At 33.5% G+C, this 17141-nt stretch overlaps 2 protein-coding genes across 4 annotated transcripts in view; one reads left to right on the top strand and one right to left on the bottom strand.

The window, feature by feature from the left end:
* Positions 1-1657: 1657 nt before the first annotated feature.
* LOC116112036 (SNF1-related protein kinase catalytic subunit alpha KIN10) overlaps positions 1658-17141 on the bottom strand; it is a 34374-nt gene continuing 18890 nt past the window's right edge. Inside the window, exon 12 of one of the 3 annotated variants that reach the window (XM_031398202.1) lies at positions 1658-2565. The gene's annotated coding sequence lies outside the window, so the exon portion shown is untranslated. The remainder of the gene's footprint in view (positions 2566-17141) is intronic. The other 2 variants (XM_031398204.1, XM_031398203.1) reach the window with 2 other exon arrangements.
* On the top strand, positions 11604-16424 carry LOC116112092 (disease resistance protein RPS5-like). Its single transcript, XM_031398289.1, has 6 exons — positions 11604-12375; positions 12482-12924; positions 13332-13506; positions 13606-15047; positions 15745-15838; positions 15929-16424. Exons 1-5 carry the CDS (start codon positions 11604-11606, stop codon positions 15754-15756), a joined length of 2844 nt encoding a protein of 947 aa, XP_031254149.1. The 3' UTR covers positions 15757-15838; positions 15929-16424.

Here is a 17141-nt window from a genome sequence, read left to right as displayed (position 1 = left end):
TAGAATTAGTCAATATATGAGGTCTATTTTAGCCTATTTGAAATGCTGAAATGAACCAATTAAAACATGTTATTTATTCCAACTAACAATAACCATTTTAGCCTATATGAGGAAAATAATATTGAAACTTATATGAATATTAAAGAAATTACACCATATAGTAAAGAGATATGGATTTAATTTGGAATTATTGTAACATTTCTTTTAATCACCTTTGACTCAACTTTAAATAGTCAATTTTTATATAAAAGTTTTGGAATGTTTGCTCCGTTTAATTTGTGAATTGATTTTCACCCTTTTAAGAATATATATAATACATATAAAATGATCAAATATAAGTATTTTTTGGAAACTAGGTTTTCTTTTTAATTATTTGAATGTATTAAATATATAGAGTTTTTTAAATAAGAAATTTTGAATGAAAAAATATAAACATTGGTTAGTGGAGTTGTCTAGGGGTGTCCAAAAGCGGTTAACCGGTTTCGATTAACCGCTTTGTTGAACCAAATTGGTTTTTAAGTTCAAGAAAATTCCTGAATCGAAACCGAATCGGTTTGAGGGGAAAACCGAAAAACTGGTTAACCGTTTTGAAAAAACCGGTTAATCGGTTTTTAAACCAGTTTTTCCCTTTTTATTGTATAAACCTTTTTTTTTTTTTTTCCTAAATTAAATTGTAAACATCAACAATACATATCCAATAATTAAACATTTGTACATATCCATTGACTACAACTAACAATACATTAAAAATTTATATAAATAAAAGTCCGAAATTAAACAAAAATAAAAGTCTGTAATGAAATGTCTATATTAAAAAAACAAAATAACTATATAAGTCCCAATGGAAAACAACAAAAGAAATTGTGCAAATTTAGGGATTAAGATTATTATTATTATTTTTAATATTATGTTTATATACATATTAGTAAACCGATTTAAAAATCCGGTTTCGGTTAACCTGTTTTCATTTTTACTCGAATCGAAAACCGAATCTAAAATCCGATTTTTTGAATTCTTTGAACTGTAAACGAAACGTTTTTTCGATTAACCCGTTTCTGATTCTGTTACCAATGCGGTTCGATTTTTACATCTTTTTGAACACCCCTAGAGTTGTTAGCCAACTGTGTCTAGCGGTGCATCTGGCGACATCACCAGCAACACAAGTAAAAAAAACACCATTGTATAGATCGTCAACTAGCAATTTCAATGGTGCCAACAGTGTCATCGATAACTTACCAACTAGTTTTTCATATATATTTTTTAAAAATTTTATTACATTATTTGAGTAAAACTTATTTCTAAAAAAAAAAAAGAAATTTAATTCTGAAAAGTTGTACAAACCACTTTGGAAAACATTTAATATAATAAATTGTCCAATAATCTATTTGACAAATAATTAGTTTTGAAATATATTTACCGAACGCTTTTGGGTTACTAGCTTAAGAAATATGCGATAAGAACTCCATTTTCTTGTGCTCTCATTTTGGCTTAAACTTAAAATTTATTAGAAAAATAAGCCATTTGTTTAGAATTAAAATGAGAGAATTTGCATGAGAAAACACAATACAAATAATCCATCCTCCCAATGTTCATTCTATATATAACCTTACATATGCTTCGTACTTCCCTAAAACAAAAATAGAACATCAACCAGAGAATAATATGCGAGACGATTGATGATGAAATAAACATAATTCTTTCATCGAATTCACTTAAGTTACCCGTTAGGGTTCATAACATAAGACCGAGATTCGACTGCATTAATACCTGCTAATGACTAGCAATACTAGCGAGTCAGTGACTAAGCCAAAGCAGAGCCCAATTTCACTGTTAATGGCTAGCTTCAAACAACAATCACCTGTAAAAAACTGCGGGGGAAGGTTAACAAAGATCCCAACCGAAAACTAGTTATGTACATCTTATGTTTCTTATTCACATGCATCAATAGATTCACGGATAATTCCTTCGTCAATACCCTAACCGTCTGGATTTAAAGGACCCGAACTTGTGCAAGAAAGGCCGCGCAAAGATCCAGGAAGAGCAACTGCGGACGTTGAATCCTCTGAAGATCAAGCAGGTATTTCTCCTCGCGAGTTTTGTAAAGTTGTCGAGCCCATTGGTAGGAAAGGCATTATTTGCAGAAAACATTTAGAGACATTTTTACATATCAGATTTATTTGTCTTCAGATAGCAAAATGGTTGACACTTAAACTAGGTTTTTCACTTGCTTGGGAGAGTGATCGATGTTGACATTCCTATCTCAGTATAAAAAAACTTGTACATCACCATTATATTGAATAATAAAATTGAGCATATTTGAGTTACCTGCACTTCGAACTTGATTACATTTGGTGACTTGATAACATCGTTCTCAATAATGGTGGATTCCTCCCCGAAGTAGTGATTATTGTGTACATGATTATTAATCATGCCTTCATGATGACCAGAGACGCCAGGAATTCACCTGCACTTCATGTTGTAGTGCCCGATCTTCTTCCAGCATACATTCAGTTCTTGCAAAGCTTTGAGAACTTCCGTCATTATTTCACGTGGATGGGCACGAGACTGTCAAAATAAAGGCAACAAAATAAACATTTAAAGTCAGTAACATGTCAATCACTAAAGGTCTACTCAGCCTTTTAAATAGTTCACAAACACAACAACCTGCAGTCCAAGAGACCATTTCCTTTCATTTTGGGATTCAACTATAAATAGTCAATTTTATATAAAAGTTTTGTAATGTTTGCTCCGTTTTGGGATTGTTGTAGTTTCTCATTTAATCACTTTTCATTCAAACTTAATAAATAATCTACATAGTGTTTGCTTTATTAAATTTTAAATTTACTTTCGATTTCAAGAGAATAAAAAGGATTGAAATGAGAAGCTCTTATTAACTCTTCTCTCAATGGAGTTGGGTATAAAATAAAGGAAATGAGCTCAATTTATAACCTTTCCTCACCAATGTGGTCAACACAAAAATCGGGTCCTTGACTAGGTCATGATCTAGTCTGATTTTCAGAACATTGATCATTAGTGAAGACAGAGATCGACTTGCTATTGACTACCTTTCATAAACTGATGAATAACCTTTTGACACATTTAAGTTACCCGTTAGGGTTCATAAAATAAGTCCGAGATTCGACTGCATTAATACCTTTTAATGACTAGCAATACTAGTGAGTCAATGACTAAGCCAGAGCAAAGCCAAGTTTCACTGTTAATGGCTAGTTTCAAACAACAATCACCCATATAAAACAGCTGCGGGGGAAAGTTAACAAAGATCCCAAACGAAAACTAGTTATGTACATCTTAAGTTTATTATTCACATGCATTGATAGATTCACGGATAATTCCTTCGTCAATACCCTAACCTTCTTGATTTAAAGGACCCGAAGTTGTGCAAGAAAGGCCCCGCAAAGATCCAGGAAGAGCAGCTGCGGACCTTGAACTCTGTGAAGATCAAGCAGGTATTTCTCCTCCCGAGTTTTGTAAAGCTGTCGAGCCACATGGTAGGAAAAGCATTATCAGAAGAGAACATTTAGAGACATTTTACATATCAGATTTATTTGTGTCTGCATCTAACAAAATGATTGACACTTAAATTATCACTGCATATAGCAAAACAACCTCAACAACATATATTCATTCCACACCATGGCATAATTTAAACACCGTGCCATACAGTCACCCTGGACTGCTCAACATCAACTAGTTTAAGCATTCAAAGTAGGTGACTGTGGCGACTTATACATCAAGAACAATGCATTGATACACACATGATACTACTAGATCCAGAAGTTTTTACATGGTAGAATAAGTGACGCATAGCCTATAGCATAATATTCAACAAAAAGATACGATTGCAAGAACCTGTCTTATCAGGGTCTTCACATTTGTTGGATGAATCATTAGTCATTATAGCAGTTCCTTTATAAGCCTTCTTCAGTTCATCTTGATTTGCATTTTCAAGACACCAAGAATCCCACAATAGTAGGTGTTGTGACTCTTCCTTGGTCCGTGATAGAATAACATTGAGGCCAGCCAAATAAATTCTGCTAATCCACAAAGACCAATACAAAGTCAGGAACTGGTGAATAAACACATATGCCCAATTGGAATTGTATATTACCTGGCATATTGATCCTCGGAGAACTTCTAGAGAAATTTGACGTTGAATTTCCGGGTTTTGGTGGCACAACAAAAGCCTTTTGTTTTGTCATTTCTGATTTCGTAAAAACAAATTATAAAGTAAAATCACAGATTATTTCTGCGCAAAAGAGCATATTAAAAATGAAATAATCAAGCCCCAAAAAGAATTATTGAATAAACAAGCTTAAAAAATTAATGACTCGAATAAAGCTGGGAGATTAATCGTTTGTAAGTAGTTTGGTATAGTTTTTGCTTCTTTATCTTCCATTCCCAAAATATAAATAATGAACGAAAAATGCTAAATTAAGAGCTTCAAATCAATACAAAAACCTATATTTTAGTCTCAAAACTCGAATCAGATTAACATAATCCCTCAAATAAAAAGATGTAACTTCTATAGATAAAAAAGATACTTACAATTAGAAAACCTATAGACAGAGAAGAGAGTAACTAGAGAGGGAAGCTTAAGAGAAAAGTTTGAATCGTTAATAAAATCTCTCCCTCTTTGAGAATATTATAAAACAAACAAGCGTTGTTTTTGCCGGGCATCTTTTAATTCAACTCACAATTTCCGCAACTACGACGACCCAAATCTTGTACACAAAAACAAACTAGAAGAAAAAGGGAGAAAAGAGAACTAACACTCCCAAGTTTGGAATCACGGCCAAATGAAACCAGTCAGAGCAGCCAAATCAACGAGTAAAACATAAACAGAAATAGTAAACGGGCATCACCATGAGAGAGAGAGCAAGCTGAAACAGATCGTGAGTATTTGTTTTATTACTTGCTGACTGGTTTGGGAAACAGAGTATGGAACTGTAAGACCTTTAGACTTACTTCATGGATAAGTACATTTTATTTATTCTTCTTTTCTTATTATATTATTCATTTTTACCTTCTTTTTCTCACTGCCCATGTTCCAATTTTTAATTTGGATTTTGGATAGGTGTAATCCTTCGGTGAAAATAGAATTTTTTTTTTTTTTTCTTTTTCACTAGGATATAATATGTCAAAATCCAATGATAAGTATAGCTTCCAGAAACCATAAAAAAGCAAGAACAATTTCTTTCATTGGATACATTAATAAAGTAAAAGAAGCAAAAAATACATTACTGCAAAATCAAATTACTTGACAATTATAGCCAACTGTCAGAAGTTATTATTGAATTGCTATGACTGCAAATAACTTCGTGTACTTATTGCAAACTCATATAGCAACACGACAAAGGAGCCATCACCCTGTCTCTGCAGGGAAACTAGTTTGCTGCATCTTCAGTGTCATTACCTCGTAATTCAAGTTCTTCAATCTCTACTGTAGCAATAACTGGTTCTGGTTTTCTTAGTTTTGGTGAACCCAAGAGATAGAGATGCTAGAAAGTGATGGTAAAGTGTGAAAGAAAACGGTGAAAGAAGTGTTCAATTATGTTATGCCTCAAAAGTTAAGCCTATGTCAGCATAATTAATGTCTCTTTGTACCAGCTGTCAAGCCCATATCTCTAAAGATATTCTCATCAACTTTATCTCATTTCAAAGAGATGAATAGACGAGAGCCTTCCATGTGTCAAGGCAGCATGCAAAACACTAATTGCATTGAGTGCAAATGTGAGTAAATGGGCATTTCTCTTCCCGAAGAAGGGAGGCGAGAGGCTGGGCTGAGATTTGAACTTCAATTATTTCTCTGTGTAAAAACACTGTATTTCTTCATCTTTGTATGCCTTACGGGCAAAATCATAGAAATAGTCAGAGATCAATAAAATAACAGTGGATGTAGGAGTCGCTTGTTGCATCCGAACCACTATAAAAACACCCTCTTGCCAATCTTTTATTTATTTTTTCTGCAAAATATATAATCTCAGCTCCATATTCAAATCTCATGGATCCATCACGTGTGTCTCCTGAGTCAGCTCAGCGTTTCCCACGTGCGAGTCGTTGGCGTCCCAACTCAGGTCACAAAATTAACTCCAAAACAGTGCAACCCATAGAAATATGATAGTGAAAAACAAATAGGCTACTAAGAAATGTGGGTAATAAAACGAATGACGCTAAGATTGATAAAGTTACGGAAGAAAAAAATTTTCGGGATGCAAGAGATAGGATGACTTGTACTAAGGGGCAGTAGGTTCGGGTTAGTGGCATTACTGGGTAATGTCATCTTATATTACTTGATTACCACGTTTGGTTGTCAGTATAAGATACCAGTAATCTTCAAATACCAATAGTGGTTACTATTGGTAATATAAGAGGTAATCTGATTACCTCCATTTTCTTAGGTTTTTTAAGATTATCAGGGTTATCTTTTTTGTTACAATTTTATCCCTTATTAACAAAAATTTTGGACAATATACCCTACTTTAAACAAATTTACATTAATATCCTATTTCATTTACCCTTGTTTAATAAAAATTTGGACAATAATGCCCTTATATTTAAAATAATTTACAGCCCACCACTGTCACCAAGCCACCACCACCACAGCCACCCAGCCACCACCGCCGACAGCGGTCAACCACCACGGACCACCGCCGAAAAATTGCCGGAGTCCCCAAAAACATGGAAATTCTGTGGGAGGCTCCGGGAGGCTTCGATATGGCCGTTTTTGGCCATATTGATGGCCGAAAACGGCCATATCGGGCCAGATCTGGCCGGAAATGGCCAATCTATTCTGGCCATTTCCGGCCAGATCCCTGGCCATTAGCGGCCAGGTCTGGACCAACCTGGCCGTTAACGGCCAAATCCCTCGATCTGGCCAGAAATGGCCAGATTGATCTGGCCCATATGGCCGTTTTCCGCATCAATATGGCCAAAACGGCCATATCGAAGCCTCCCACAAAATTTCCAGTGTTTTTAGGGGCTCCGGCGATTTTCCGGCGGTTTTTCGCGGTGGCGGCAGGCGGCGGCAGGAGGTGGGGGTGATTTCGTCATGAATTAAAGTTTTTTTATAAGCGGGGGTGTTTTAGCTAAATCTGAAATATTAGGGGTTAAAAAATTATTCAAAAATTAATAATAAAAATAATATTATATTAATATTTAAAAGAGGGTCAATTTAGTAATTTAAATAACATACCCACCAATTTATTCCCATAACCAAATATATTAATATAACATACCCACCAACTAACCAAACATATTTTCTTAAAGATTCCCAGTAATCTTCCAAAGTAATCTATCTTTCCAGTAATCCAATATTCCCAGTAATCTAACATTCCTGAACCAAACGCCCCCTAAAAGTGAGTGTGATGGGTGTGAAGAGAAAAGTTAGAAGTAAAAGAAGAGCAAAAATCAACAATGGGATGAACAGAAATTGATATCTAAGAATGTCTTCAGCGTTTCATTACTAGAAATAAAATTTTTAGCAAAGGTGAGAAAAAATGCCTCAAATCAACAGAGAAATCCATGGTTGTCAATGTTTAAGCAAAGAAGCAGGCTATAGGGCTTTATAAAGGCCAGAGATACAAGCTTGTAAATTACCATGAAAGATCATTGTGTAGAATAATTGGCCCCATTGGGTGCAAAGAATTGCTCCGCAGGTTACAATTATAATCCATCGATGTGATCCGTCAAGGACTCAAGTCTCAACCCCATCTTTCTCAAGTAGAATAATTGGCCCCATTGGGTACAAAATGTATTTTTGGGATAGTCTGATAGTAACATTTTGTACCCAATGGGGCCAATTATTCTACCAAAATTTAAGGAATCCATCGATGTGTCTCAACCCCATCTTTCTCAAGTAGAATATTTGTTAAAGATCAACTTCACAATCGACATCATCACCCATTACAGAGATCAAAGAGATGAGAATTCAAGAGGCCCCACTCTTCTATTGCCACCTTTGAATGAGTTGATTGCCAGCTGTCACCTCCCTCACCATCTTTCTTTTCCCCATTTTGCCCCTACTATTTCCCACTTATTTACAACACCAACCTTGCTTCTAAAATCCAGCTGTATCAACGGTTTATTGAAGATTCATTTGGACCATTATACCCTCCCCTCCAAATAGTGATATATAGATTCAAATTCTTTAAATTAAAGATTAAATGATTATCTTAAGATACCCAAAAAAATATGCCAAACAGCTATTCAGCATTTTATTAAGCTCTTATATATTTTTCAAATATTTTACCAAACACATTTTCAGAATTTGATCCAATTTGATTTAATTCAACTCAACTTAACTTAAAACACTTTTTCAAAAGATCTACGTACAAAGTGATGTGACAAAAAATGAATGAAAGAGTGAATATAATGAGTTTGAGTTTTTGTTTCACTCTTCAATTCATTTTTTACCACCTCACTTTGTATGAAATCTTTGTAAGATTTTTTTGTAACTATAGTATTATTGAAAATAATTAGAGTAAAACTATAGTTTATGGCAACTAAAGCTTTAAATAATTTTAAAATAAATAAAGATTAAAATAAAATTATGTCAATTAAATTTATTAATTTAAAACAGTAAGAGAAAGATTTTTAAATGGATTTAAGACATTGTTTTGAAAAGAATTAAAATAAAACGAAAATCCCAAAGGTTAAAACAAAAAGTTTTCAGGAGAGAAATAATTTTATAAAATCAAATACAGATCAGAAAATTAAGAAAACTTAAACAGGAGCATCTTCTAATTTTGTAAGAGCTTAGAAAATATAAAATCAATGAAAACAAATTTTATGAAAAAGTCAACTCAAAAGACAATATCAAAATATTTGTAATAAATAAAACCTAGAAAATATGCAATTTTACACAATGCTATTTTGGGAATTTTTTCATAATTTTAGAAAATTAATTTGAAAACAATTTGGACTTAGGCTTTTAAAATAACTTTTGTTGCTGACTAAGTCCAAGATATCCAATTAGAATCCTCCCACATGGGTCTAATTTAAAGAAATGCCACAAACAACCTTAATAAGTCTTAATAAACACTTTGTCCTACTACACCATAACCCACCAAAAGTGCTCCTTAAAATGGTTTGGGTCCGTTGATCTTCAGGGATGGGTTAAGAAAACAAACCTTTATATGAAGTCCAACATACCTTGCTTTGAACCCAAAATGGTATTGGGCCTTGTTGGGTCTCTTTGACAAAAGTGGGCATCAACACGTAGTAATAATAACAAGGGTCTTTGTTATTATCTATAAATTTGTTAATTTATTTAGAAGAAAGCTAAGCCATAGACTTTTATCTAATTATTTTCACACTTCCGCTTCCATATTTTGTTTTACTTTTTACAATAGTAGAATACTATTTAATCAAATAGGATAAGATTTTGAGAATGTGTTTTAAAAAATATTTAGATATTTTTAACCTCTTATATTTGTTAATTTAACTAAAAACCCTTCACAATAAAAGTTTATAAATTAACAAAAACATTCTCATCCACCTAACTATTGTCGGCAGCCAACCACCACCACCGGACAGTGGTTGAAAGTTGCCAGAATGGTACGCAATCCATTGGATCTGGCTAGTTGTGTGCCGATCTGGCCGAAAACGATCAGATCTTTGGCCGAAAACAGACAGATTGGCACACGGTCAGCTAGATTTTATTGGTCATGCGTTGTTACGGTGACGACAGTGGTAGCGACGACAACTAATGGCAATGGCTGCTAGCAGGTGATAGTGGCTTAGGTGGGTGGGGGTGTTTTTGTTAATTTTAAAACTTTTATTAAAAAAGATAATTATTAAATGTTTTGAGTTTAGTAGAATAGGGTTGTATTTTGAATTGATTGATAGGATAGTAAGATAAGACAGTGTAAAAATAGTATTTCAAACGCCGCCTTTAATATTTTTTAAGTGCGCCCTTCTTCCCCATGATTCCTAGCTTTGCCATTTTGTATATATATATAGTAGGATATTTTAGATCTAAATAATTTATTTCACTTTCAAATATATTTTTAATAAATTAAGATAAGATTAAAATCATTTTTTTTACACTTTTCTCTATTTAATGGATTATTGAGAGGAAAGTCTATTAATGTTGGTTCATTTAATCTACTTTTAATTTACTTTAAATTTTAAGTCTCTCAACCATCTTAAAATATGTCAATTTATTTGAGTAAGTTTGTATATGAAATCCGTTCTCTGACATAGTGTAAACTACAACTTATGTTTATAATTTCTTAATTAAATTAGAGTCAAAGGAACCATACTAATTAGGCCCCGTTCGTTAATGAATTTGAATTTGTAATTTATTTAGACAAGCAGTGTTTTAAGCTTAGGATATTTCGTATAGTCTTGGGACAGGTGTTTATTTTAAATGTGAAAATTTTGAACTTATTAGCAAGAGTCACTGTTGCCGACCCCATGCGCAGCTGGAAATGGAGTCAGTCAAAGGAAATTATTAGCAAGAGTCACCGTCGCCTACCCGTGATATGGTAGAAAATTAAGGGTAAGTGATAACCATGATATAACCGACCCGTGATATGGTTGAGATTATGTTGAGAAAATGCTTTATATGATCCATGATATGGTTTTATGGATAGCTGATGACATTGAGAAGAAGAAAGAAAATTATTTATGGAACCTCTAGTTTTATTTTTCCTATTTAGTGAAAATGTTTATTATTTAATATTTTAACATGGAAATACCTATTATGACCTTTAGTTAAGTGTTTGCCAAGTTTAAAACAAGTCATTTCTGTAAAAAATATTTTAAATGGTAGATAATGTTCCAATATTATTTATCAATAATAATGCATTTATATTCAATTATTATCATTAATGCTGAAAATAAATTAATTTTATATTTAATTCTTGGATTAACATTATATAGTTCATAATTTATACCTTTTTATCTCTTTTATTGATTTATTTATAATATATTAGACATATTCATCGTACTATTTTCTTGATAAAAGCATTTAAATTTATCAAATTATTAATCTCTTTTGTTTACTATTTCCTTAAATGAATCTCGGCCCTTTATCATCCAAAATGAATTACTCTTTTATTTAATCTAATTCGCTTTACTTTAATGAGAATTTATCTCATTGAAAGTCCATTTATTTTATTAAATATTTTCCAGCGGCATATTTTAAACTTCATTAGTTTCCTAATTATCTTTCTTTAATATGATTATCTCTCATTAATATAAACATAAAATAAGATATACAAAGTGATAAAATAAAAAATTTGATGAGATAAAAACATTTTTATTGAATAAAATTTAATAAAAAAGGGGATTAATCTAAAATAAATCAATAAATGAATATAATCATAAAAGCATTTATCTTAGGTTTTAGAAAAATATTTCAAGTAAAATAATTTGAGTAAAGCTATTGTTTATGGTAAATAAAGGCTTTAAAAGGCTTTTAAGAAATTTTAAAATAAAATTAAGTCAACTGAATTTATTGATTTAAAACAGTAAGAGAAAGATTTTAAAAGGATTTAAGACGTTGTTTTGAAAAATTATTTTCATTAAACTGATCACTTCTCTATCTCTCTTCATTGAACTACATCTTCTCACAAACTATGGGTAGCGTTTTCTCAGTCTCAGTCTCATCTTCATTTGATCCTGTTCTTTCTCGTTTTTTAGATTGCACTATAAGAAGGGCAAAACACGTTCGCGACCTCAAAGATAATCTCAAAGCCTTGGAGACTGAATTGCAACAATTAATTCAAACCAGAAATGATGTTACGAGGAGGGTTCGCGTTGATGAACAAAGCCAGATGAAACGGATGGACCGTGTTCAAGGCTGGCTTCAAGAGGTGCAAGAGGCAGAAGCCCAAGTTGATAAACTACTTCAACTCAAATCTCAACAAACTGACAAATTATGTCTTGGAGGATACTGTTCCAAGAACTGCAAGTCAAGCTATGAGTATGGAAAACAAGTGGCTGAAAAGCTGAAATATGTGGCTAAGCTAAGGAGTGAGGGAGCTGCTTTCCAACAGGTAGCTGAGAGGGTACCAGATGATGTTGCAGATGAAATTCCTCTTGAATCAACAATACTTGGATTGGAATCCACATTTGATAAAGTTTGGAAATGCCTCGTTGGAGAAGAAGTAGGAATCATTGGCATATACGGCACCGGGGGAGTTGGCAAAACAACCTTACTAAAACAAATCAACAATAAGTTCTGCAATGAGCTTCAAAGTTTTGATGTTGTTATTTGGGTGGTAGTATCTAGAGTTCCAAATTTTGAAAAGATTCAAGAAGACATTGGGGAAAAGATAGGTTTAAAGGCGGAATCTTGGAAGACAAGAAGTCTTCAAAAGAAAGCTGGGGATATCTTCAAGATATTGAGTAGCAAGAAGTTTGTGGAGCTGGATTAATTTAACTGAAGTGGGTGTCCCTATTCCAAACCCAAAATCTGTATCGAAAGTAGTGTTCACAACTCGGTCTTTTGAAGTTTGCGGCTACATGAAAGCTGACAAGCATTTCAAAGTGGAGTTTTTGAGAGATGAGGAAGCTTGGAAATTGTTTGAGGAGAATCTACAAAGTGAAGTTTTGGACCATCCTGACATTCCTCAATTAGCAAAAGTTGTAGCCAAAGAGTGTGGTGGACTACCCCTTGCGCTATTAACCGTTAGTCGAGCCATGTCTTGCAAGAACACACCTCAAGAATGGAGGCATGCAGCAAAGTTGTTAAGGAACTCAGCATCTCAATTTGCAGGTATGGGGACAGAAGTGTATCCTCTTTTAAAGTTCAGTTATGATAGTTTGCCTGGTGACAAAATTAGATCTTGTCTTTTATATTGTTGTTTATATCCAGAAGATTTTCGGATTAATAAACAGCGATTGATAGACTGTTGGATAGGTGAGGGTTTTTTGGATGACTCTAATAGAAGTGAAGTATATGACGAGAGATATTATATTATTGGTATCCTTGTTCATGCATGTTTATTGGAAGAAGAAAAAGGAGATTATCTTGTAAAATTGCATGATGTGTGTTGATGCTCGTTTCTGCACCAACCAATTGTCACGTGGGTTTTGCTATTTGATGAATTAATGCACATGATTATGGATGCATGAAGTGAAATAAATGCAAAAAAGACTTTTAAAGTGGTTCGGATGCTAAGGTAGCAAGTCCTACGTCCACTGATTAGTATTGATATTTGTGTGGGTTAGGTCGCGAGGCGAACTGACATACAAGAAGTTTAAAAGTGTTTTCTTTTACAAGAGAGAGAGAGTTATTTTCTGTAAAGAATGGCCGAATCCCCTTAATGGAGGGGTCTTCTTCGTTTTATATCAAATTGAAGCGTGNAGTTTTGGACCATCCTGATATTCCTCAATTAGCAAAAGTTGTAGCCAAAGAGTGTGGTGGACTACCCCTTGCGCTATTAACTGTTAGTCGAGCCATGTCTTGCAAGAACACACCTCAAGAATGGAGGTATGCAGCAAGTTTGTTAAGGAACTCAGCATCTCAATTTGCAGGTATGGGGACAGAAGTGTATCCTCTTTTAAAGTTCAGTTATGATAGTTTGCCTAGTGACAAAATTAGATCTTGTCTTTTATATTGTTGTTTATATCCAGAAGATTTTCTGATTGGTAAACAACAATTGATAGACTGTTGGATAGGTGAGGGTTTTTTGGATGACTCTAATAGAAGTGAAGTATATGACGAGGGATATTATAATATTGGTATCCTTGTTCATGCATGTTTATTGGAAGAAGAAAAAGATAAGGAAGATGACAAAGGAGATTACTTTGTAAAATTGCATGATGTGATACGTGACATGCTTTTATGGATAGCTAATGATATTGAGAAGGAAAAAGAAAATTATTTAGTTGAAGCAGCCACTGGATTAACTCAAGCACCAGTGATTGGAAAATGGGTTGGAGTAAGAAAAATATCATTAATAGGCAATGGTACTTTGGCTTTGTCACAAACACCTACATGCCATGATCTCCAAACTTTGTTTCTCAATATAGGTACGTTAGGATCTGTCTGTGATAACTTCTTTGACTTTATGCCTTCTCTTAAAGTTTTGGATCTGTCACTTAGTTTTGGGCTTTCTAAAGTACCGGTTGGAGTATCAAAATTGGTTTCATTACAATATCTTAATCTATCACGTACTCCTATAATAGTGCTGCCGGTTGAACTAAAAGCCTTAAAAAATCTTAAATGTTTGAGCTTGGAGAGTACGAGCTGGCTACAAACAATTCCGCGTCAATTGATATCTAATCTTCAAAGTTTACGTACATTGAGAATGAACAAATGTGGTACCAGTGCTAAATTTAGAATAAAGGATAGTGTTTTATTTGATGGTGGTGGTGAAGTGTTGGTGGAGGAATGTGATTGTTTGGAATATTTAAATGTGCTGTCCATCACCTTGCGAAGTTACAATGCTCTCCAAAGACTTTTGAGCTCCGTTAAGTTACAGAGTTGTACTCAATCTCTATTCCTTAACGGTTTTTATGAGTCAACGTCGTTCAATATTGCAGCTCTTGCAACTCTCAAGCATCTTTTTCAACTAGAAATTAGTGAATGGGACGGCTCTGATATGGTGAAGGTAGGGAATGTACAAAAAATACGGGAACCATCTAGTTTCTACAATCTTCACGATATAAGACTATCAAATTGCAACTGTTTGAGGGATTTGACATGGATTGCTTTTATTCCAAACCTCAAGTTTCTTTCTATAGACAGTTGTGATGCGATGAAAGAAATCATCAATGTTGAAAAATTGGGTGAAGTTCCAGGGATGATGTCAGATCTAATCCCTTTTCAGAAACTCCAATTTCTTGTGTTAAATTGTTTGAAGAATTTGAAGAGCATCTTTGCGAAGGCCTTGCCCTTCCCACATCTCAAGGAAATTTATGTATTTTACTGCCCAATGCTTATGAAGCTTCCATTGGATGCCAATAGTGCAAAGGAACATAAAATTGTTATCAAGGGAGAGGAAAAGTGGTGGAAAAATTTGCAATGGGAGGATGAAGCCACTCTGAATGCTTTTCTTCCTTGTTTCTTTCTGGTATGCAATTTTATCTATATTTGTTTCAAAAATTGTTGATTACTGAATGTAGCTTGTAGTGTTGTCAAGATTGCTTGAAAAATTCTTTAAAATTTTATCTAATTAAAAAAATAATTATTTATATGAGCATCACAGACTCATTGAGATATCTTTAGATTATTAATTAATTACTTCCAATATTAAATCTAACCCCAACTGCTATTTAGGATTTCTTTAAAGACTTTTCAAAAATTACTTGAAGATTGGTTAGATTGAAAACCCAGAACAAATATCTCTGTTGTTTTGAAGTATTTGTTATTTCATTAAAATGTGAAGAGCATCTATTTTGAAGGCCTTGTCCTTCGCACATCTGAAATAAATTTATTTCTAGCGTCAGATTGTTGGATGTGAAATCCGCATCACTGATATCTAAGTGCTAACTAGTTTCTTGACATATAGAATGTACTTTATGTTTTTATGTTACGGAGAACAAAGAATTTGAATCTTCTTCTCACATAAAAAATATACTACATTTAAAATTTGCAGAAAGATATGTTAGATCCTTTGTTCTGGAATGGATAGATTATTGGAAGAATATTAAATAGATTTTATGTTTTTATGTCATATAGAATATACTTTATTATCTTCTTGCATATTACCATGAATCCGCGGACTTCAAACATCTGATTTGAAAACTATGTTTATTGAATTATTGCAGATAGATCAATAACAATCGTGAATTTATAAGGCACTGCAAAATGCTGTTGAATGTGGCATTAGAAGCTCTACTTTGTGGTGCAAACCTGTGGAAGGTTAATATACTTAATTGTGTTCTGCAGTTTAATTTAGAATGGTTATTGATTGATTACTTACATGTTCTGTTAATTTCCTTTGTTTAATAGTACAACTAGTAGCCTTTCTTTCAATGGACGTTCAAAACGAGGCCATTCAAAATGATCAGCTTGATAAGAGGAATGCATGTTGTATCACATTTAACCGCCGAGAGGCAAAGCTTGATACAGCTTTTGGACAGTATTTGCATTTTTATGTGAGTGCTACAGAAGACAATGCATGCAGCCTTTTGAAGGTCAAGGATTCCAACCTCCTGGATCAACTTTAGTGATACATTCTGCTTTACCATCAGTAGTCAGATTAATCTTGACAGCATGTACTCTAAAGTCTGTGTTGTAAAGATTTTGTAAGGAACTAATTCAATTCTTCCTTTCTGTGCCCAATAAACCATCAATTATTCCAGAGGAGCTATTTATACTACACCACCAAGTTTGATATTCAAAATGGGATTGTGTTCCAGAGGAGCTAGTTTTAGCTGTGGCACAACACAAGTGACCAGATTTTGCACTTTTACTTGCCTGATTGGGTTTTTTAGTTAGCTTCTTCTCAGCTGCAAGTCTTGTTTTAAAAGTAGTAGTTCAATACTTCCTTTCTCTGTCCAATAAAAAATCAATTATTTTTCCAAATTAATAAGAAATTTAAAGTTCATCATGTAAACTAAAGCTACAGAGTATTGAAGAGATGATAGAATTATAAGAAAGTTCAAACCTTTCACAAGGAAGAGAAATTTCTGTAACTCATTCAATAGCAGGTCTGCTGGTTGTTAAACTACCGAGTATGAAACAAGAGAAACAGATGATAGAATTATACAGAGTTTAAAGAATTCATTTTGCTGCACTCTGTTCTATGAACAATTAGAATTATAATGGGAATTTCATCGAAGTTCACAAGGCAAACCAAAATAGGAATTAAAACTTAAAAGTAAGAAAGAAAATGCATAGCCAAAGTTAAATATTATAAAATTCGCTTCACCATTATAAATTATACTAATCTTATCCTTTGAATGCGAAATATTTGTACAAGTAATAATCCAATTTTTCAAAATTATAAAAGATTAGATCAAACCTTGGGAAAGGAGGAGGGATGGACCTCTAATACAGTTCTGAAAAAGTAGGCCCAATGGTTGTTGCACAGCCTTTCATTTTCCTAGCTCAATTAGTGCCCTTAATAACCCTCCGAGAGATTTGAAACAAGGAAGAAAAGCATTTAGAGTGGCTTCATCCTCCCCTTGCAACTCTTTCCACCACTCTTTCTGTCCCTTGA

Source organism: Pistacia vera, unplaced genomic scaffold, assembly GCF_008641045.1.
Source record: "Pistacia vera cultivar Batoury unplaced genomic scaffold, PisVer_v2 Contig656, whole genome shotgun sequence".
In the NCBI taxonomy this organism is placed as follows: Eukaryota; Viridiplantae; Streptophyta; class Magnoliopsida; order Sapindales; family Anacardiaceae; genus Pistacia; species Pistacia vera.
Note: the sequence above shows the minus strand (reverse complement) of the source record. Positions and strands in the feature narration are given on the sequence as shown.